General features: G+C 48.8%; 1 protein-coding gene across 1 annotated transcript in view; it reads left to right on the forward strand.

The window, feature by feature from the left end:
- Window positions 1-23,167, forward strand: part of CDC5L (cell division cycle 5 like) — a 253,054-nt gene that overhangs the window by 179,499 nt on the left and 50,388 nt on the right. Inside the window, exon 13 of the mRNA XM_078647614.1 lies at window positions 12,602-12,847. Coding sequence (XP_078503740.1) covers window positions 12,602-12,847 — 246 coding nt within the window. The remainder of the gene's footprint in view (window positions 1-12,601; window positions 12,848-23,167) is intronic.

Raw genomic sequence — 23,167 nt, forward strand, 5'->3', positions numbered from 1 at the left:
AAGGCCAACGAGACCTGTCTCCACTCCCAAATCTACAAAGTCGGTACTAAAAACTCCTACCAAGCCGAAACCACCTTCGACACCGAAAACTTTGACACAGGACTCAATAACGCCTCCTAAAGCAAAGCACACGAAACAACCTCTATCGGCACCCAAAAAATCGACGCCAAAGAAGGTTGCAGAGGAGGAAGAACTGTTTAGGCCAGATCCTAAACTAAAGAAAGTCTATATCAACCCAAAGACTGAACATGTAGAGGCTATTCCTTATAAGAGGAGACCAGCAGAAACACCACTTCTACCTGTGGTTGGATTCAGATCCTTCTTCTCCCCCACAAGCAAGTTATGCACAGAGTGGTCCCCAAACATCTCTTGGTCTAGAGGCCACTGGCTGTGTTTCCGCATAGACAGAGGTTTGTTCCTGGCAATACACAACATCACGCAACCATTCCTTAAACTTTGGGGCCCGCCCCCTACCCCAACAACAGGCCACCCTACGCTTGACTAGAAGAAGGGTAAGATCAAGGAACTTTCTATGCTGCTTAGGTATTTGTGCGGTATATCCCAATAGCATAACCAACAGATCTTTTGCTAGGACAGTATCTAACATGCGTTCAAGAACTGTGTGTACCTGTGTCCAATAGTCCCACACCCTCGGGCATTCCAAAGCCAAGTGCAAAAAACCCGCTCCCGGTCTCCCACATCTATCACAGCGGTCATTATCCGATAACTGAAACCATGAACTTCTTGGCAGGCGTATAATACACTCGCTGCAGGAATTTATAGTGGGTTGCATCCAATGATATGCATAATGTGCCTGCGCACTTACATAGTACACTTCAAAATCCGGGATGTCGAATCCGCCCCTGTCGTAAGGTTGTGTGAGGATAGCCCATTGAAGTCGCGGCTGTTTCCCCCCCCCACAAGAGACGGGTCATCTCAGCTCGTAGTGTTTTAAAGAAGTACTTCCAGGGATAATAAGGGACATTCAAAAATAGGTAAAAGAACGGAGGCAGAACCTCCATTTTTATGAGGGAAGCTCTTCCTGCGAGCGACCGGGGTAAAGATATCCAGCGCATGACGTTATTAGCTAACCTTGTGATTGCTGTGCCATAGTTTAGTCGGATTGTTTCTTCCCTATCCCGGGATACCTGTATTCCCAAGTAGCGGAGATCAGAGCCACACCATTCAAGGGGAAAGTCTAACTGAAATTTAGTGACGGCAGCCGTTAGCGGAAAAGATTGTGATTTTTCCCAATTTATATGAGGACCTGACAGATGACCAAACACCAGAAACTCTTAATAGGGGGTTAACATTCTGTTGAGGATCCCTAATATATAATGTGACGTCGTCCACATTCAATGAAATCAGGACCTGCCTTTGGAAACACCGGAACGCCCTGTCCCGATGGAGCTGACGCAGCCTAGAAGCCAATTAATTAATTAAGAGGTCAGACAGCGACCACAACGCCCTCTGCCTAAACATCTTGTGCCCTTTGCCCTTGACGGACTCATCCCCAGCTGGCCAAGGGGTCGACATGGGGGATTTGCTCCTTACCACAAACAGGCGCCGGGTTAAGTGGGGAAAGTTGGTGAGGTCGGAAGAGTCCATTAAGAAATTATATGAGCTGGCACTCCCAAGCTTTGTGGAGGTGGATGCTCTCCTGAACGATCCAAGAACCCCCGATTACCACGAGAAACTGGGAAATATTCACCAGGTTTTAGTGAGGGACTTGGCCGGGGTATTCCATCCGGAGGTCCCAATCCGAAAGAAAAGGACCCCTGTCCCCACCTGGTATACCCCAGATTGCAGGGCAGCAAAAGCTGAGCTCATTGCAGCCATAAAAGAGGGGTCAGACAAGGCTAAAGTCCGCGACTTAAGGAATCACCATAAATCAGTGCTGGCGGCTGCAAGGACCGAGTGGGACTGGAACCATTGGCAGGACCTCTACGATGCCCTCAAAATCAGGGACTCCCGGAAATTCTGGGCCCTTGTAAATAATGGGTCAGGGGAACTCAGCAAAGCGATTGAGTCTAATATAGCTCCCGCGGTCTGGGAGGCCCATTTTGGGGCTCTCTACCAAGACACTAGTTCCTGCCCGGCCGCAGAGCTGCAATTGCCCTTGGGCACTCAGGAGTTCGGAATGGAACTATCCCTGGGGGAAGTGGAGCTTGCCCTAGAACGTCTAGCAGCGGGGAAGGCGCCAGGCCTGGATAGGTTACCCGGGGATCTATTTAGGCACCACCCGGATATCTGGGGCCCATACCTTCTCGTTCTATTTAATGCCATTCTCGGAGGTATGGCGATCCCTGGGTCGTGGTTGGGGGCAGAGATTGTGCCCATCCACAAGAAGGGTTCTACTCTGCTCCCTTCCAATTACAGGCCTATAAGCCTGATAGATGTGCCCCAAAAGCTCTTCGCGCGCCTCATCTTGGACCATCTCCTAGACTGGGTCGAGGCCAATGACATCTTGAGCCCCCTTCAGGCTGGCTTCAGGAAGAACACGTCGACCATGGACCAAATCTTTCGCCTCCTTCTCCTGTATTGGAAGACGGTTACGTTAGAGGGAGGCCGATTGTACATGGTCTTCGTGGACCTGAGGTCAGCCTTTGACCTCGTCCCGAGGGGGAAGTTATGGGAGGTTTTGCAGAAGCTAGGAGTTCCCCCCACCTCCTCAGAATCATTATTAGGCTGCATGAGAACAACTTTGCGGTAGTGAGGTGTGGGAGGGATGGCAAGCCCTCGGGTAAATTTCCGGTCTGCCGAGGTGTCAGACAGGGCTGTGTCTTGGCTCCGACACTGTTCTGTCTGTACATTAACAGCGTCATTCAACACCTTGACGCTGTTGGGGATAATGACGCCCCGGTTTTGGCAGGAAGGAGGGTTCCGGCAATAATGTTTGCCGATGATACCCTCCTTCTTTCCAAAACCCCTATGGGGATCCAGAGGATCGTGGATGGTTTTGGTCACTTCTGTCGACAACATGGGTTGGAGGTGAACACGGAAAAAACTAAGTTCATGATCTTCAACCCTCCGACCAAGACCAGACCAAATCCAAAACTGGGGGAAATTAGTCTGGAAAGGGTTTCTACCTTTATATATCTGGGGGTCTCACTTCAAGAAAATCTCACATGGGATTCCCAGGTGGCAAGATCTAGGTTGAAACTCTCCCAGTTATCGGGCGCACTCCTGAGGGTATCCAACAAGTCCACCTTTAAGCCTGTCAGTCCGGCCCTGGAAATGTACAGGACCCAGGCGAAGGCAGCTGCCTTGTATGGCAGTGAGCTGTGGGGCCATAAAGCTGGGTCTGTCATGGCAGGGGTGGAAAACTGTTTCCTCAGACGTCTTCTTGCTCTCCCACAAGGCACACCACTCCTCCCCCTAAGACTTGACCTGGGCCTTCCGTCAATCGCAGAGGACCTGCGGTCGAAACCGGTGAAGTACTGGCATCGGTTATGGTCCACCGAGGAGCTGCATCACTATAGGCAGGACCTCATACACGTTATGAGGCTGGATGTTAATGGTAAGATCCCGTGGCTGGCACTCATTAAGTCGGAATGTTCCAGCCTGAATCTGCCAGACCTATGGGATGACCCAGCTCAGGGTTGTAGAAGGATTCCGCGCAAAACCCTGGCACAGCTCTACAAGAACAAAACCCTCGCTGATATGGACAATGCCTGTGACAGTGGCACCCTGACGGGACGTTTTTTAGTATCCAAAAATTCTTATGCTTTTGAACCTTTTATGGATTTTATCTATCCTCTTTTGGCGAGGAAATTGTTCCTGCAATGGAGGTTTGGCACGCTCCCTACTAAAGTCTTCACCTGTAAATGGTCGCCAGGGGGCGACAAGCTTTGCCCATGCTGTAAAGTTAAGGATGAAGATGATCTACACATAATGTTCTGTTGCCATGCTTATCGGAGCCCGAGGAGGCGCTGGCTAGCCCCTCTATGCCGGAATCTGGGCTTCAGTAACTACCTGCAGGCCTACAGGGTGATGAAAACTAATACCCTGGGCCACATTGTGTTTGCGGTTTCCAAATTCTTAATGGCAGCATGGATAATAAGGAAGAAAATGTCTGGTTAATCTTTTTTAGCTTGTCTTTTTCGTACACTGCAGGTCCAGTTGGTTTTATTGTATATACTGTCTTTTATCTGTATGTTTTTTCATGCTTCTTTTATGGCCTATGTGGCCGAAATAAAGAATTTTTGGATTGGATTGGATTGGCCTAGAAGCCAATGGCTCAATCGCAATGGCGAAAAGTAGTGGGGATAGCAGACACCCCTGTCGAGTGCCACGCAATATAGAGAGAGACGATGACAGGTGGCCATTTATTAACACCCTAGCCGAGGGCTGATGATACAACAGTTGTACCCATGAGATACACAGTTTGGGGAATCCCATTCTCCTGAGGACATCAAATAAATACCCCCATTCTACAGAATCAAATGCTTTAGATGCATCTAGAAAAACAGCAGCGACTGGAAATTTTGGGGAAACAGCCTGTATCAGCGAGAATAATGTACGTAAATTGTGAGTGGTAGCCCTACCAGGGACGAACCCAGACTGATCAGGAAGGATAATTTTATCCATAAGTAGAGCTAGTCGCGTGGCCAATACCTTAGCTAATATTTTTGTATCCCAATTAATGAGCGACAATAGCCTATAAGAGTTGTATGCCTGGGGATATTTACTGGGCTTCAATAGGGACGTTATTACCATCTCTCTCATTGAAAGGGGGAGTTATCCCACTTCAAGGGACTCTTCAAAAACTTTTTAGGACAGGCGCAATTACATCTATGTAGCATTTATAGACCTCGGTAGGTATGCCATCTAATCCTGGCGCCTTCTCATTTTTCAATGACATTATAGCTTCTCTAATTTTGTCTGGCTCCAGAGCAGAACTGAGACATTCCCTATGGACATCACTAAGCCAACACAACGCTACATCTCCCATAAACACATCAAGGTCTACCCCCCCTTACCGTTGCGTGGTATATAATTCAGCGTAATGAGAAGTAAAGGTTTCAAGGATCCCCCTAGTGTCCTGACACATCCTTCCCCCCCCCCCCCCCCCCCCCCCTGCTCAATCTCCAGCACTTGACTGTTAAAGCGCAGGCTAGGAGTTATTTCAGCCAGAGCCTTCCCCGGGCGCTCACCTTCCCCATATCTACGTGCCACCCAATATCGCCCTCTAATTGTACCTCCCTAGAAGCTTCTTCCTCATATTCAGATAGTTTAGCCCTAAACTTCTGAACGTGCCCTGTTTCCCCACCCAACATCCGACCTTCAAGCCTTGTTGCAGCTTTCTCAACGTACGTTGTATGTCTCGAAGCACTCCAAAGCTTTTGGAAATGTAGTATCCCCTTACCGTGACTTTGAAAGCTTCCCAAATAAATTCCACACTGTCTACTGAGCCTTTATTACGCACAAAGAAATCTGTTATTTCCTCCCCAAGTTCTGTTTGAAAGACTGAATCCAGCAAAGCATTCGGCTGCATCCTCCAGTGGGCTTGGGCCTATCAAAACCAGGTAGAGTGAGCGTAACTCGTATCGGACAGTGATCAGAATAGGTCCTAGCTAGGTGTGTAGCATGTATTGTGCCAGGTCCCAACCCCTTAGAAAGTAGGTAATAATCCAGTCTCGCCCATGTCCCAGTGTATGATGTAAGGTGGGTCCCCTCCCAAGTCATCGGATTTAGATACCGCCAGCTATCTATCAGACCTCCTTCCACCAGTATGCCCTCCAGCACCTCGCGGGACCTGTTATTATAATGGGTTACAGCATCAGATCTGTCCTGAGCGGGAACCAATGCAACATTAACCATGCCCCCCCCTATATTATATGTGTAGATCCCAGATCCACTATCTTACCCCACAAAGATGTAAAAAAATTCAGGCGTATCCACATTGGGTGCGTAACAGCTCACAATCGTAACAGAATCACTACCCAGTCTCCCCCCTACTATGGTGTATCGCCCTAGGGGATCAGTCACTGTGCCAGCATGCACAAAGGGCGTCCGTTGTTGGTAAACATCGTTTACCACGAAGTTTTTACAACGCGGTACCTTTAGCACGCATCCCTTACAACGCAAGTCGTTACCACGATTTGCGCTGGAGGGCGCTAAAGGATTAAAAATAGTAAATTTACTATCCAAACACCTTCCCTAGGGTCCACGGGGACTGGTGTTAGAATAGTAAATTATACTATTCGAAATCCGCGCCCCCCAACGCAAGTCGTGGTAACGACTTGCGTTGTAAGGGATGCGTGGTAAAGGGATGCGTTGTGACGGTACGCGTTGTACCGTCATACATCCCCGTTGTTTGATCAAGATGGCCGTGCCTCGTGCAAAAGAGGAGTTAGACGAGAAGGCTCGTATTTTCGCCCATTTACAAGCAAAGGTGTTATAGGATTGCGGGTGTTTATGCGTCTTCTGCAACAGTGCCACTTGTATCTGCTGCCTCTCCAAATAACTCAGAACTTGCCTGCATTTCCTGGGATCATTCAGCCCTCTTACATTCCAGGACATCACCCTCAGCTCTGAATCACCACACGTCACTGCCATATTCCCTTTTATCCTCACACTGACTAATCTGCACTATAATGTAGTAGTGCACATCCTGCCTAAGAACATCACAATACGCACCCATATTGCAAAGTGTATTGTCAAAGCTGTAAACATCCCTTCCCCCCACCCACTGAAGCATCCCAATAATGCCAGTATCCTGCATTCCCTCCCCCCCCCCGCCCCCAAAAAGAACAATAAATCTGGGTTACTCCCTTTGGGGGTAATACTACCAGGTGGCCCATGGGTACCTCGTACCCACTCACGAACTCCACACCAACCGTGAAATCCCCAGATAGGCAACGAGGGTGTCCGGCTCTTCATATTCAGTTAGTTTCATCCTACTAAAACAGTACCAGTATGATGTTCACATCACCAAAAAACATCCTGTGAATCCCTCAATTTTCCTCAGTTTATCTATCTGCATCACTGTAGATTTCAATTGCGTTGTGACGTCCTCTGTGTCTGATATTCTTTGTTCCGCTTCTTTTAGGCGCAAATCATGTCTGTCTAATTTACGGACTATAGCATCCATTGGCGTGTTTAAAGTATCCATTCTGTATGCCATCGTGGCAAAACCCTGACGTACCTCCGATTGAATGGAATGCATATATGCACTCCGTCATTTTTCTCAAGGGCAACCCCTCCGCGCCGCTCTCCTTCTCCGCTGTCTGTTGATGCGCGCTCTTTTTGGCGTCGAAGGTGAGCTTCGACAGGCGCGCATCCGCCCTTCCCATCGTGCAGCTCCCAAGTTAGCCTAGACTCAGTTCAGTAAATTCTCGAGAGCGGTAAAGAATAGCAGTCCCTGTGTCACCACACAGCAAGCGCCCTCGCAATCTTGCGTCTTTATAGAGGGGTTCCACGCACTCTCTTCTCCAGGCGTCAAAACTTCACATGCCCCTAGGCCGCCTCCGAGCCCGACACCATTACTGCTGGCCCCATCCAATGTGCAGGGCTAATGCTGAAATCAATATGTACTGTACTGCCAGTCGAAAAATGCGCGCCACCCGAGCTTGGCTTTATTGCTCTCAATCCAGCCCAGGCGCAGCATCAAAACCTGGTTGGTAGGCCCCCAGACACACAGTCACTAATCGCCGCTTTCGCCAAGTTGAAGAACAAAAGAAGTCTAGCCAGGACCATGTCTCCTCTAAGCGCTCAGCGTCTCCCTGTCTCCCACGCAGATCTCATAGAGAGAGTGCCGCACACCCAGCCAGGACACTAAGATGCATGTGATAATAAAAGAAGCAGCACCTCCGCGCAGGATCCACAGCAAAAAGCATGTGTCTAATTGAGCAGCAAGATCGCCAATTCTTAATGATGCAGCGTCCCCAGCTTTCAGCAGGTGGCCGCCATGTTGTCAGACAGAGCGAGCAATGGGGTAATCAGCTTTCACCTTCCGCAGCGCTCTCACCTCCCAGCAAGCAGTTGAAGATACGATTTCCACCTCAGGTATCTCACGCCGCTATTATTGTCCTCTGCATATATCTCTTACCAGCGTGACCTGCTCTTAATCTGGCCCCTTATTCGTACGTGGCCGCACGGCCAGCACACCACGTGGCGGCCTCAGCCCTCGCGTACCTTATTCTGCTGAGCCCGGTCTCCAGGGCACTGCAGTAATCCGCCCGCTCTCCAGCTCCAGTCGCACACAAAGCAGTCTCCTCGTCCCGCCGGGCAGAGAAACCAGGCGCCGCTGTCCCCACAGGCTTAGATGTGCTCAGATATGCGCAATGATTTCATTCAGCAGGATCAGAAACGAAGGATAAATGAAAAATTAACAGCCGGACTGCGGGAGCCTCACGGAGTCGCGGCCATTCCGCTCCAGCGCCACCTAGCGCCCCCCATGAGCCTCTGCCTAGTTGGCTGGGTCTGCTCATCTTCAAGATATGTGCTTCACCTCACCTCCCCCACCTGAGAGGTGGGGTTGGCAAAGCTGGGCACACCTCTCTTACAAGCTGAGTGTCCTGCCGATTCTCCCCACCCCCCAAAAAAGTGGGGGGGAAGAACCGGTGGGAGCCAGTTGCTTGGCACAGCAAAAGGCAGGGACAGCTTCCAAAACTTCCCATTCGTGGACTCAGCCCATCCTGGAGGAGAAGGCGTGACACCTCTGCCCAGGATGGGCTTTGTTTCTGGACCCAGAGAGCAGAGGCTTGAGAGCAGAGGTCCAGAAACCTCTCGGTTGATGGCAGAGGGCAAGCAGCCATTCAGGAACTACACCTGGGCTGGTCGATTTTCAGGTGGCATCTCGAAGATGCCCTGTTACTGCATTTTACATTAAATCCCACACTGGCATCCGTATGTTTTTAATGTGCTGAGATGTCTATCAAAGTAGATGCCACAGCCATTATGGAGCTGTGGAGTACCTAATGACCAACTCCTAGACCATATTCACTTTAAGCTTTACTACACTTACAATGTTTAAGAATGGGCTTAGATACTGTAGGGGTACAGGGCTCATGTCACTGTACAGTCACCTGAGGGCTAGTTCACCCTGCTAGAGGGGTGGCTTACCTAGGTCTCAGGCAGTGGGTTGCAGGCATGGCACACAGGGATGTGTGCCATGTCGACTTTTGACATTTTTCTGCACCATAATACGCAGCCTGCCATGCCATTGTGTGGATGTTAAGGTACAGGGACTTTAAGAGTGTCACAATAGGTGTGACAGTCCTCAGAGTCCTTCCCTGGTCACAGTGCCCTTGGTACCCATGGTACCTTTTACACGAGGTTTGCCTGTGGCCAGAGATATGCTAATTGTGGGTTCAAAGGTACAGTCTTGGGGAAGAACACAGGCTCTGGCAACCTGATTGGCAGGGACCCAGTGTACATCAAGTCAAAGTGCATCAGAAATCTGGCAAAAAGTGGGGGGGTTACTGCAACAGAAACCCACTTTCCTACAAGGGGTCCTCGGTGAGCGGGATGGTCAGTTGAGTGACATTTACGTAGGAGATCATGTTGAGTCCATGGCATCTGGAGATGTCTACTGTTGGGGGGTCATTAGATGTTGTACAGAATGGAGCTGAGGGATGATCTTTGTGGTACGCCCACGAAAGTGAAGGGAGGGAGTAAGATGCTCTATATGCGTCCTAGAGGTGATCCAATTGAGGGCATCTTGCTGTATGCCTATGTTGTAGAGTCTGTTGATGAGGGTGTTGTGAGAGATTGTGTTGAACGTCGTGGAGAGGTCGTCATGGCCAACTTTTCTCCACGGTTGAGGAGCGTTCTGATGTAGTCTGTGGAGGCGATCAGCGCAGTCACATTGCTGTGGGTGACACGGAATCCTGATTGTGAGGCATTCAGTTGTTGGTTTTGTTCCAGGAATTCAGTGGGCTGCTGGTTGATGGCTTTCTCGAGTACTTTGGCCGTGCCGGGGAGCAGGGAGATTGGATGATAATTTTTTTAGATCGCTGGGATCGGGGGAGACTTTCTTTAGGAGGGGTCTGACCTCTGCATGTTTCCATCTGTCCGGAAAGGTTGTTGTGGAGATGGAGGTGTTGAGGATGGTGGTGAGTGGCATGCTGATTGGGCTTGTTGCGAGGTTGTAGAGGTGGTGGGGGCAGTGGGCGGTGGACGCCCTGTAGTGGGTGGAAGACATGATGGCTGAGGTGGCAGGGAGGTGAGTGGAGGCCAGGTGGTTTGGCTGATGTTCACTGGTTGGTTGAGGGTGGCGGGTTGGAGTTTGAAATTGCTGTAGATGTTAGTGATCTTGCTGTGGAAGTACTCTGAGAGGGTGTCGCAGAGTTCTTCGGAGGGGTGGATGGTGTTCTCTCTGGCTGTCTGGTTGGAGAATACTTTGAATATTTTGAAAAGTTGCTTTGTGCGGTTGGCTGCGGAGTCGATGCGGTGGTGATTGTTGCATTCTTGGCTTCTTTGATGGGCTAGTGATAGTTGCCGAGAGCTGTTTTGTGAGCTGCTTTGTCAGCGGAGTTCTCGGTGGCGTGCCATTGTTTCTCCAGTTGATGGCAGTTTTGCGTGGTGGTCCTGATTTCTGGGATGTACCCGCTGGCAGGTCTTGGATTTTGTAGGTTTCAGTGTGGTAATTCTTTTGGCGCAGTCGGTGATCCAGGTGGTGAAGTTGTGGACGGCCTGGCCGTGGTCTGTTGAGTCCTCTATTTGGGGGGTGGTGAGGGCCTGAGATCACTGAGTTTCTGTGACCTTGCTCGAGCTGCGGTGGGAAGAGATCTGTTGCCTGGTGATGGTGTTCCGAGTTTCGGTGATGGTGAAGTGTACAGTGGTGTGGTCGGTCTACGTGAGTTCTGTGGTTTCGCTGAATTTGATTTTGTCGCTGGAGGTGAAAATAGGTTTGAGTGTGTGTCCTGCTATGTGCGTGGGTTCAGAGACCAGTTGGGGGAGGCCGGTGTTCAGGTTCTCCAGGAGGGAGATGGAGTTTGGGTAGTTTGGATCGTCAATGTGAAAGTTGAGGTCGTCGAGTAGGACGTAGTGGTGAGCGTCTATTTCTGGGGAGGGGCAGGGGGGGGGCGATGAGATTGTAGATGACGTTGCAGAATGTTGCTCGCTCTGGGTCACTGGGGTCTGTAAGCGTGGGTGCCTCTTATAGTGGTCTTTGCGTCAGTTTGCAGTAGGAATACAGTATATATTTTCCATGAGTGGTGCAGGGCCGTCACTGGTGACGGTGCATCTGTTGGTTTTCTTGAAGATGATGGCGATTCTTCCGCCTTGTTTGTTGATGCCCAAATTATTTTTGTGATGTGAACCTTCCGGTGTGGTGGTGATGTTGGGGTTCAAGGAGGGGTTAAGCCACGTTTTGGTGATGATGGTGACGTATATGAAGAGGGGTGGTGATAGTGTCCCACATTTCCGTGGCATGTTTGCAGAGTGAGCGCCAGTTGTGCAGGATACACTGGAGAGGTTGCAGGTGTTCTTGATCTTGTGGTCAGGAGTGCTGCGGGATCTTTTGTAGGTTCTCGCATGAGAATCGGTAATGTTGGCAGGTGAAGGGTCTTTTGGTGGATTGTGTTGTCCTGTGTCTAGAAATTCTTCGGCGGTGAACCGTCGAGTGGCGGGATGGCCAGGGGTCCTTGCATTGGGCGTTGTCCAACCGGCAATGCATTGGTGGCGCGCCCACTGTGTGGCTGTGCGGCAGCCTGCCTTTGTGGTCCTGGTAGGTGGTCCTAGAGGACCTGAGCGATGGGCAAGTATCTGGAGCAGGGACAGCAGGCAGCGCAGGGACAGCTGGCAGCGCAGGGGCACGGACAGCTGGCAGCGCAGGGGCAGGGACAGCAGGCAGCACAGGGACAGCAGGCAGCGCAGGGGCAAGGATAGCAGGCAGCGCAGGGGCAAGGATAGCAGGCAGCGCAGGGGCAGGGACAGCAGGCAGCGCAGGGGCAGGGACAGCAGGCAGCGCAGGGGCAGGGACAGCAGGCAGCGCAGGGGCAGGGACAGCAGGCAGCGCAGGGGCAGGGACAGCAGGCAGCGCAGGGACAGGAGGCAGCGCAGGGAAAGCAGGCAGCACAGGGACAGCAGGCGGTGCAAGAATAGGGCCAGCAGGCAGTGCAGGGATAGGGCCAGCAGGCAGTGCAGGGATAGGGACAGCAGTCAGTGTAGGGACAGGGACAGCAGGCGGTGCAGGGACAGCCGGTGGCACGGGACAGGGACAACAGGCTGCCCAGGGACATGGATAGAGGGCAAGTACAGTACTTGAAGTTGGGTTCAGGCAAAAGAGGGGTGCCCAGCCTCCTCAGGGCTTACATGCTCATGGCCCGTGCTTGCCTGGGCTCTGCACGCATGCAGAAGAAGGTGCCCTTTAATAAGGGTTGGCGGTGGGAAAACGGTAGGGAAACATCAGTAACAGCGGGCTGTCATTTTGTATTACGCTGCTGTATAAAGGTTGTGGCCATCACTAAAAAACATGTTACGAAAAAGTTGAAAAAATCATTATTATTGTTGTTCGGTAGTTATTTGCGGCACAGGATGAATCTGGGCATAGTGTAAAGAGCTGCCTGTATGGAATAGTAATAAAACCTGCACTGTATGTTGGCACTGATGTTCCTCTTAATTCATGCAAGCCTACTTTTCATTTTTACAGGTAAATGAAACTATCTTGAGACCCCTGACCGTAGAGCCTCCTCTCACAAACTTGCAGAAAAGTGAGGAGATAATTAAAAAGGAGATGATCACAATGCTTCATTACGATACCCTCCATCACCCATATGGGGATAACGCTAGTGTGAGAAAAAGCAAGGGTCCCGGATCTGGGTTTACCAGCACAGAACACATGGCATATCTGGAGATGAGTCCTTATGAAAAAATTTCTAAAGAGGATCTCATTATGGTAAGGCGTATGTAATGTGTTTTTAGTGTGGAGATAAACCTTGAGTGTTTATTTAACCTGAAATAATGCATTTCATTGCTAAGAATGCAGCCTGCATATCAACGGGCAAATTGCTAATACCTTTATTTTAATCTACTGGTCTGATGAATGAGAGGCATTGAAATTGCACACACTTTAAATCAGATTGTTTCTAGATACTTCTTGACTGAATGTTGACTGGCATGAAAGTTTTACTTGTGGCTGACTGTAATCTTTTTACAGTGTTACTTACTCTGTACAAAACAGCTCCTATATGTGTAGAGCTGTATAAGAGGGGATGGATGTCTATATAATGTTGAACATAGTAAACTGGTTGGCTTAACCAGCATGATGGCATCCTCCTCAAAGTGAAAAATGCTGCACTGTACGCCAAGACTTGTCATTCTTATTGTGCATTCTTGGAACAATTCTTGCACCTAAATTTACTAGTGATGATCCAAACTCTGATTTTCCAAGATAATGTAAATATTTACAGGTCAGTTGCTTTCATGTTTTCCAGGGGCTAGAGCTGAGTCTGGATGTTGGATTTGTAAGGATTTTAAAGGACGATTAACATACAGTTCATTTGAAGGATTGAGCCTAGTGTTTAACATGGCTGCATTATGTACAAAATAGATGGATAACTGACTAATAGCAGTCCCGTAGGGCCCTGTACAGTTTTAGTATCACAACTTGATTAGTTGTAGGACATGGACTTAGGGCCTGTAATGGTCAATTGCCGTCCGATAGACCAAGTGCTGCCGCATTTAGCAGAGGGAGTTCTAAGAGCATCATTGATTATATTCTAGTTTCTACTAATTTCTGGTCAAATGTTTACGATCCTAAGGTTGAAATTAGAGATGATAGCGACCACAACCCTTTGTGCCTTACAATAGCAGGTACTAATTTTCATCCTATTATTTGGAGAGATAATGATAATACTTCAACTCCAATTGAGCCCATAGTTACAATCAATCGTAGAGCTTTGAAATGGCCTTCTATAGTAGGCAAAGGCGAGGTTATGACAAAGATTTATAACATCTTTTCAGATGTCATTTCCCCGTATATTGATTTGCCCGACGCAGAGTTTCCAATAGTTCAGATACACGACATAATGATGGACAAACTAAAGCAAATCTTGAGTAGGACTCCCAGGGCGAAGGAGGGGGGAGGAATAGCTGCTAAAAATCAAGTAAATCTATGGTATAACAGTGAGTGCCGTAAAATGAAGTATGAGCTTATTACAGCAGCTAAATCCAACGATGCTAAGACGCTAAGAGAGAAAAGGTTTAAGTATAAAAGATTATTAATACAAACCAAGAAAGATTGGGAGGATAGTGTCTGGACGGAACTGATTATTGCAGCAAAAAATAAGGATCCCGCAAGCTTCTGGAGTCTGGTAGCTAAAGGAAATAAAACAGGAAGAAGCAACAAAGATCTTTTTCTAGACCCTGGTACTTGGGTCGACCATTTCTCTAAACTATACTCCGGGACTTTATTGGATACAACAGATATCCAGCTAGATAATGCAATAAATCCCGGAACAAGAACAGCGTTCTTCGGCGTAGAAGATACTTACCTAAGGCAAGCCCGTCTGCGCCCGTCCGCGCCGGGACCGGGCCCAGGGCCAGCCATGCTGTCGGTTCTGACCAAGTCGTTGTGAGCCGCCGCCCCTACAGTCGGGAAGCGCTCCTATCTTGGAACCCTGGCATACATTCAGGTCAGAAACGCTGCGACTTGGCATCTGACATAGATTGGGGATGTCCTGGCTGCAATTTCCATTTCAGCACTCATCAGCCTAGAACGCACATAACTGATCAGCAAGTACCGACCGTGCAGGCAGCCCATATCAACGCACGGTCTATGGTGAAACATGCAGCAAGCATTTACGAGCTCATAGCCGACAATAATCTGTATATTCTGTTTATTACAGGAACGTGGCTCAGAGAGTCCTGCGCACCGGTTGTTGAGCTAGCTATCCCTAGAGGATACCGCTTGGCCCGGGCCGACCGTAATACGGGGAGAGGGGGTAGCACTGCTGTGGTGTTTAAGGAATCTTGGCCATTTGTATGTGCAAAATCCACGAACATTTCGGAGGGGGAGGCTCTCGACTTCTCCTTCACCTTAACGCCCCATTTTACGCTAGGGGGCACTTTGATTTGCCGCCCCCCCCTCCCCCTGGGCAGTTGGGGACATTTCTAAAGTCCCTGGCGGAGCGAGTTCTTCGCTTTCCCAGGTTTCTTCTCCTAGGAGACTTTAATATTCATTTAGATTCCCCGGAGGCCCCTGATACATCGGCCCTCCTGGATCTCCTGGGCTTAACTCAGCTGAACCAATGGGTCTCCAAACCCACCCATTCTCCAGGCCACCTGATTGATCTGGTGTGCTCCAACTTTGCACTAGATGTTAAAGAACCTCTGCCGGTGACTTGGTCCGACCACGCCTTGATTATCTTCTCATGGGCTTTGGCAAAGGCGTCCCGCCGTCCACCTCTTCCTCCCGGGCCTTTAGCCCGTAAGATCAATATTCCAAGGCTGGTGGAGGCCCTGTCTCACTCGCATGTAACTCCTGCTGCGGATCTGGAGGGTGCAGTTGACCAATTTAACACCTGGGTCAGACAAGGGGTCGAATCCACATGCAAACCTCTGCAGGGAGCGCCCCAGCGGGAGTCGCCCTCTCAGCCTTGGTATTCTGCTGCGCTAAAAGAACTCAAGCTGAGTTGTAAGAGGTTGGAACGCCTCTGGAGGGTGGCGTACTGCCCTTTAGCTAAATCTAAACTACGCGCATCCCAGAGAATATATTACACTGCGGTGAGGAAAGCCAAAAGCGAGTACTTTGCGTCTAGAATCTTGAAGGCTAATAACAGCAAATAGATCTTTACCATTGTACAAAGCTTTATGTCACCTTGAGCAGAGCTTAAGTCAATCCCAGTCTCTGCAGGGTGGTGTGAGGAGCTTTCAGCTTTCTTTATTAACAAAATCAAACTCATTGAAGAAGGCTTAGCCTCGTCTACTTCCTCTGCCTACACCTTCCCAGCACCTACAATCTGCTCCCCCCCAAACGGGTGTTTCTCTCAGTTCTACCGAGTGGAACTGCCAGACATTCTTACCATCCTCAAATCGCTAAAATCAGGATCTCCTTCAGATCCCTGCCCAGCCAGAGTTCTGGCCGAGGTGGCAGATATTGTAGGTATGGAAGTCACGTCCATTGTTAATAGGTCGCTGCAGTCAGCAACGATGCCCAGACAATGGAAACAGGCTAAACTCCTTCCGCTGCTTAAGAAGCCGACGACGGATTCTCTTATAACGGCAAATTACCGGCCTATCTCCCTGTTACCAGCTCTGGCCAAAGTCTGCGAGAAGGTGGCTTTCCGCCAACTGAATGCATTCGTAGAAACCTCGGGGGCTCTGCACCCAGCTCAATCGGGCTTCAGATCGTCTTACAGCACGGAAACTGCTCTGGTGGAGGTGACGGAGGCTATTAGGGAATGTCTGGATAGGGGCGGCAGAGCGGCTCTGATTTTATTGGACCTCTCTGCCGCCTTCGATACGGTACCTCACAGGCTTCTCCTTGCTCGCCTGTTGTCCATCGGCCTCTCTGGTTCAGTGTGGTCGTGGCTGGAATCTTTTCTGAACTCCTGTTCCCAGCAAGTCTGGATGCCTCCTTTTTCTTCTTCGGCCAGAGAGGTTCAGACGGGTGTCCCTCAGGGCTCGACTTAGAGCCCCCTACTTTTCAATATCTATTTGACCCCACTGATCTTCCTGGCCGAAGAATTGGGTGCTAAGATTATGGCCTACGCCGATGACACCCAGCTTTTGTTAACCTGGGACGACTCGGATGTATGCACTGATACGGCGCAAAGATGCCTAGCCGCCATGTTCACATGGCTTGCTCAGTCCAAATTAAAATGTAATGAGGGGAAATCAGAAATTATACTATATGGGCAATTTCCCTCTCATTTCACTGAAGCTTTGTGGCCCCCTGATTTCCCCCGACCTTTATCCGAGGGTGGTCCAGCCAAGAATCTAGGCATTTGGTTTGGAGCTGACCTTAGGTTTACGGAGCATATTAAGAGAATCACGAGCGTCTGCTTCGGGACTCTCAAGTCCTTAGGCAGATTCTTTCCATTGCTCCCTCAGCCGGCCAAGGAGATGGTCGCTCGGGCTCTCATCTTATCCCGCCTGGATTATGCTAATGCGCTCTTTCGTGGCATCCCGGCATACCTGGTTAATAAGCTTCAACTTATCCAGAATGCTGCGGCCAGACTCCTTCTTGGCATTTCTAAGAGAACCAGTATAAGATCACAAATGTGCACTCTCCACTGGCTGCCGGTGACCCAGAGGGTACAGTTTAAGGCTCTTGTCCTAGCACACAGAGCCCTACACGACTCCGGCCCCTCCTATATTAGGAAAAGAGTGGCCTTCTACATTCCCCGACGATCCCTAAGGTCGGCTGCCCATCGACCCTCATTTCCGTCGAGCCAGGATGGGCGGCCAGTCCCTTTTGGTTAAAGTATCCATCCTCTGGAATGCCCTCACTATAGCGCTGCGTCACATTCAGGACTTCAGATGCTTCAAGAAGCTCCTCAAAACTCACCTTTTTAAGCAGGCCTACTAATTCACTTTTCTCGCCATCTGTCTGATTCCGTTTCGCGCCAGGATACTCAAGAGTAGTTGTGCGCGTTATAAATCACCATATAACATAACATAACATATAACTTAAGCAGCAATCAACTCAATAAAGCCTGGGAAAGCCCCAGGCCCTGATAAATTACCAGGTGACCTGCTAAAGTATGAAAAAGCAGTTTGGCGGCCATATATTAACTGTCTTTGTAATGCTGTGGAGGCAGGGGCCCCAATACCAGGGTCTTTGAAAGTGGCTGAGAATATTACTATTTTCAAAAAAGGCGATCACCAAGACCCTGCTAATTACCGGCCAATAAATTTAATCTGTTATTCAAAAGACATATGATAAGCAGATTTTAATAAAATTAAATGATTGGATTGAGGAGAACCACATTTTGTCACAATACCAGGCTGGTTTTAGAGCTAAGACCAGTACTATCGATCAGGTTTTTAGATTTGTTTGTATGAGCTGGAAATAAACGAATAAAAAAAAAAAGGCCATCTGTATATAGCTTTTATAGATTTGAAAGCTGCCTTTGACCTCATCCCTAGAGATTTGCTCTGGAGATCCTTAAGAAACCAAGTTGCATGTAGACAACTATGCAAAGGTTAGATGGTGACCGAGGGGTGAGCTCTCTGAGGCAATCCCTGTAAGGAGGGGGTGTAGGGCAGGGCTGTGTACTGGCACCAACCCTATTTTCATTGTATGTAAATGATGCTCCGAATCACCTTTCGGGATGTACACATGATTCGCCAAAGTTAGTTGGGGTGCCAGTGCCAGCTCTCTTATTCGCAGATGACACTCTTTAGGGCCATAGACTCCAAAGGGCCTTCAATCTTTATTAGATTCTTTTAGTGTCTATTGCGGTTCCAAGGGCCTGGAATTAATTCTAGTAAAACAAAATATATTGCAGTTAATCCACATAAATTATTCAAGAAGAATATAACTGTCCAAAACAGAAGCTAGAATATGTGACAAATTTTAACTACCTGGCATAACATTAGACACTAAAATGTCTTGGTACCCACATTTGGAAAAAAGTAAAGCTATTCTGATCCAAAACTCCATACCAAAAATAAAAAACCATGGAACAGTTTCACAAAGGCAGTGTCCCCCGCAGTTGAGTTGTATAAATATAGGGCACAAGCAGCATCCCTATACGATGCAGAAATATGGGGAGCCACCTGTAAGAACACTTTTGCGATGCACGAAAATAAGTGTTCGAGGCATATAGGCTGCAGATCACACACTAGTGCATAGATCGCCATCTGGTGGTGGGCCCGGATGATTACACTTTGTTGTTGTCTTGGAAGAGTCTTTGGTAGATGACTCCTCCCTTGGAGCATAGTGCGCATGGGCATCGGCTCCATCATCAGATTGTTTTTTTCCTCCATCGGGCTCTGATGTGCTTATCGTTCGGTCCCGTTACCGATTTCCTTTTGACTTCCAGTCCTCCATCTTACCATTGGTATCGTCTTCGGTTGCGATTTCCCTGCTACTCGCGTCGAAAAACTTTGCGCTTCTCGATTTCAGTGCTCGTCTGGGCCCTTGGGCCCAACTGCGCCGTTGGCTCATGGAAAGAACACCCTTCAAGAAGTGCCGTCAGTGTGGACACAAATTTCCCCACACTGATCTACATGAGGTGTGCACGTAAGCCGACTTTGCCAGGCCTGCGCTTTGTTCCGGTCCAAGAAGACTATCAAAGTCAGTCGAGCTCGAAGAGTCATGGCGCAGTCCTCACCATTGACACCAGATCTCATCATAGATGAGGCTCCAATCGATCTAGAGTCCGAAGAACAACAGGAGGACGACATCGTCTCCGAAGCAGAGGCAGCAGCTTCCGGAGCCGAAGGACAATCAGACGATGACGATCTTCTACCAGCTGGTCAACAGGTCATGAGTACAAGCGTCGACCCTGTTCACACCCCCATACCGGGCCAGGCTTCCGTTCCACCCCCGCCTCCGGGTCCGGGTGCACACCGACCAAAAACTTACAACGCCCCGCCTTCCGGCTCGGCAACGAAGAATACCAAAAAGCCTCTAGGCGACTCCAGCTCGAGTCAGCCGCTCGGTCCCGACAAACAAAAAAATGCTTAAACCGAAACTAACTCCGGCACCGAAGCAACCCTCTGTATCAAAACCAGTCGAGCCGAAAACAAGCTCAGTACCGAGAAATATCGTACCAAAGCCAAACCCGGTACTGAAAAAAGTCGACCCAAAGTCCACTTCGGCACGAAACACACTTCAGCACCTAAAGTTGTCGACCCGAAACGTGGCTCGGAACCAAAAATTCCGGATCCGAAAACATCCGATCCGAACAAAAGACACAACACCAAGAAGGATTCTGACCGCAAGTCTTCGGAACCGAAACCAAAATCTACTCCAAAGACTGTAAAAGACACTGCTAAACCTTCTAAGCAACAAGACAAGTCAGTGCCGAGGAAGGATACTTCCACATAAGAGCTTTTCACGCCAGATCCAAAACAAGACTCTTCTGATCATTCCAAAAACTGGACATGTCATTGCAGTTCCTGAGAAAAGTAAGCTGGACCCTCCCAAAGCACCTCCAGTTCCTCTTAAAAAACATGCTCAAACTTCTCCTATCAGAATACCTTCACCATTGCCAGAACTACCAGATTTAGATATTTCCCCTCCACACTTACCATCCACCACACACAGCCCTGCAAAAGCAGATCATGATGGGGATGAGGATGATTATTCAAGCGGGATAGAAGATGAGCAACACATAGATGACCCAGAGGGTTTTCCTGGTCCATTTGATGATCCCTGAGAAGATTATAACGTGCCTGATGCCCCAGATCTGCCACAAAATGACACATACCCTTCTAGGCCATCTCCTCCAGATGACACTATAGGGTTAACGCAACTCATTTATAGGGCAGACACCGTTCATGGGGTAGATCTGCACACTGATCCAGTAGAAGAAGACTTCCTTATGGACACACTATTGCTATCCCATAAAACCACAACCATATTACCAATGCTTAAAGGAGTGGTAAAACACGCACCAGAGGTATTCAAAGACCCAGTTAGAGCAAGGGTAATTAATCCCAGGCTGGAGAAAAAGTATAAAGCCGCTCCACCTGACCCAGCATACATCAAAAGCCAGTTGCCATTAGACTCATTTGTAGTCTCAAATGTCAGGAAAAGAGCTAATTCAGACAGGGGATGCTCCTCCCCCGGATAAGGAATCCAAACTTTTAGATGCTTCAGGCAAACGCACCATCTCGCAAGCAGCCAATGTTTGGAGAATTGCTAATACTCAAGCCCTTTAAGCAATGTATGATCAAGCTCACTACGATGAGCTTGAAACCCTTATGCAACATTTGTCAGACAAATGTGAATGAATGAATGAATGAAGGGAATCTTATACCGCGCAACTTAGCCCAAGGGCATCAAGGCGCTAAACAGGTCATCCAATCTGTAATTCTCATTGTGTAACATTACTGATATGCCTCCACAAACAGCCAAGTTTTTAATGCTTTACGAAACAGCGCATAGGAGGATTGCCCTGCAAGTTCAGGGGGAAGCGAGTTCCATAGCCTAGGAGCTAACGTAGAGAAAGCTCTACCTCCCCATGTCGCTTTTGTAAATCTAGCAACCACGAGAAGATTTTTGTTGGAAGAGCGGAGAACTCTACTGGGGGAATAGGAGTAGAGGAGGGACCTAATACCCTCTGGGCCAGTGCCGTATAGAGCCCCATGAGCGAGGCAAAGGATCTTAAAAGAGATCCTAGACTGGATGGGCAGCCAATGCAGGTTTCTTCTGGCCAACGATGCCGAGGAAAGCCTGTGGAGATTAAGGACCATCTTAGCCGCCGCATTCTGGACTATCTGCAAGCGGTGGATAAGGCTCTTATTGCAGTAGTCCAGTCTTGAGGAAACTAGTGCCACAGTGGCTTGTTTCCGACTAGGGCTTCTGATTTAATACAAGAGGGTAAAGTCATTACTAATACCTCAATACATTGTGCTTTAGCTACTGGTGACACAGCCTCAAGAGCAGAAAATACAGGCCTACTGTTAAGAAGACATGCCTGGTTGCCAATCTCTGGTTTCAAACCAGAAGTACAGACCAGCATCCTTAATCAACCTTTTGACCAGCAACATCTTTTTGGTTTCACAGTTTATAATGCACTGGAGAAAATGAAAAAGGATACGGACACAGAAAAATCCATAGGAGCTTTACAAACTCAAGCTCCCAGAGCGTCTTTTCGTCGCTCCTCTTATAGGGGCGCATCCATATATTTTCAAACAGACAACACCTCCTCTTCTTACTAAGTACCCACCCAATCCTCGCCCAATAGAGGTTATTACAGAGGAGGATATAGAGGGAACAACACTAAAGGTAGAGGCAGAGGTAACAACTGCAATGCCTCTACTCCCAAGCAGTGACTTCCCTCCCCCCAGACCATTCCACTCCTGTCGGGGGGAGATTACAACAGTTCCTACCTGTCTGGAACTCCACCACCACAGACAGGTTAGTGAGACAAATAGTTCAGTCGGGTTATTGCCTGGAGCTCACTTCCACTCCTGTAACAATACCACCCAGACAGCGTCCCATGTCACAGGAGCATCTCACACTCCTAAAACAAGAAGTTGCCTCTCTACTGCAAAAAAATGCAATAGAACCAGTTCCAGTACACCATCAAAACACAGGAGTTTGCTTCCTATACTTTCTTATCCCCAAAAAGGACAGCGCCCTCAGACCCATACTAGACCTGAGACCCCTAAATCTTTACATATAATCAGACCACTTCCACATAGTCACATTACAGCAGGTCCTTCCTCTGTTAAAACAAGGCTACTTCCTTGCCACTCTAGATCTCAAGGACGCCTACTTCCACATTCCCATCCACCAAGCTCACAGAAAGTACCTTCAGTTTGTACTGGACGGTCAACATTACCAGTTCAAGGTACTCCCTTTCGGTGTGACTACAGCACCTCGAGTTTTCACAAAGTGTCTCGCAGTAGTAGCAGCACACTTGAGAAGGGACAACATCCATGTGTTCCCATACCTCGACGACTGGCTAATAAAAGCCAAGTCATACCACCAGTGCGTGCAGCACACGCATCAAACCATCCACCTGCCACACAAGCTCGGATTCAGAATAAAATAATAAATCAAACAGTCACATCTCCAACCATCCCTGTCTCAACAGTATCTGAGTGCCACAATAGATACCTCCAAAGCACTTGCATCCCCAATCTAGCAAGGATACAAAGTATGCAAGCTCTTATACAAAAATTCCAACTGCAACACTCACTACCAGCTCGAGTGTTCATGCAATTAATTGGAATGATGGCATCTTGCATCTTCATAGTGCCACAAGCAAGACTCCAAATGCGCCCCCTGCAAGAGTGCTTAGCAAATCAGTGGAACCAGGCTCAACAACGATTACCATATCTGGTGGTGGTGGACGACCGGACACATCGCTCTCTGCAGTGGTGGAACACCAAAAACCATTCCAAAGGCCAGCTGTTCATAGAGCCAGTTCCACAGGTAGTGCTAACCACAGACGAAGCCCTTACAGGATGGGGAGCCTCTTTAGCAGAGCACACAGTACAGGGCACATGGACACCACAACAAAAGCTACTCCACATAAACCATCTGTAGTTGCTAGCTATTTTTCTAGCTCTAAAGTCATTTCAACATTAC

This window comes from Lissotriton helveticus, chromosome 6 (assembly GCF_964261635.1).
Source record: "Lissotriton helveticus chromosome 6, aLisHel1.1, whole genome shotgun sequence".
Lineage (NCBI taxonomy): Eukaryota > Metazoa > Chordata > Amphibia > Caudata > Salamandridae > Lissotriton > Lissotriton helveticus.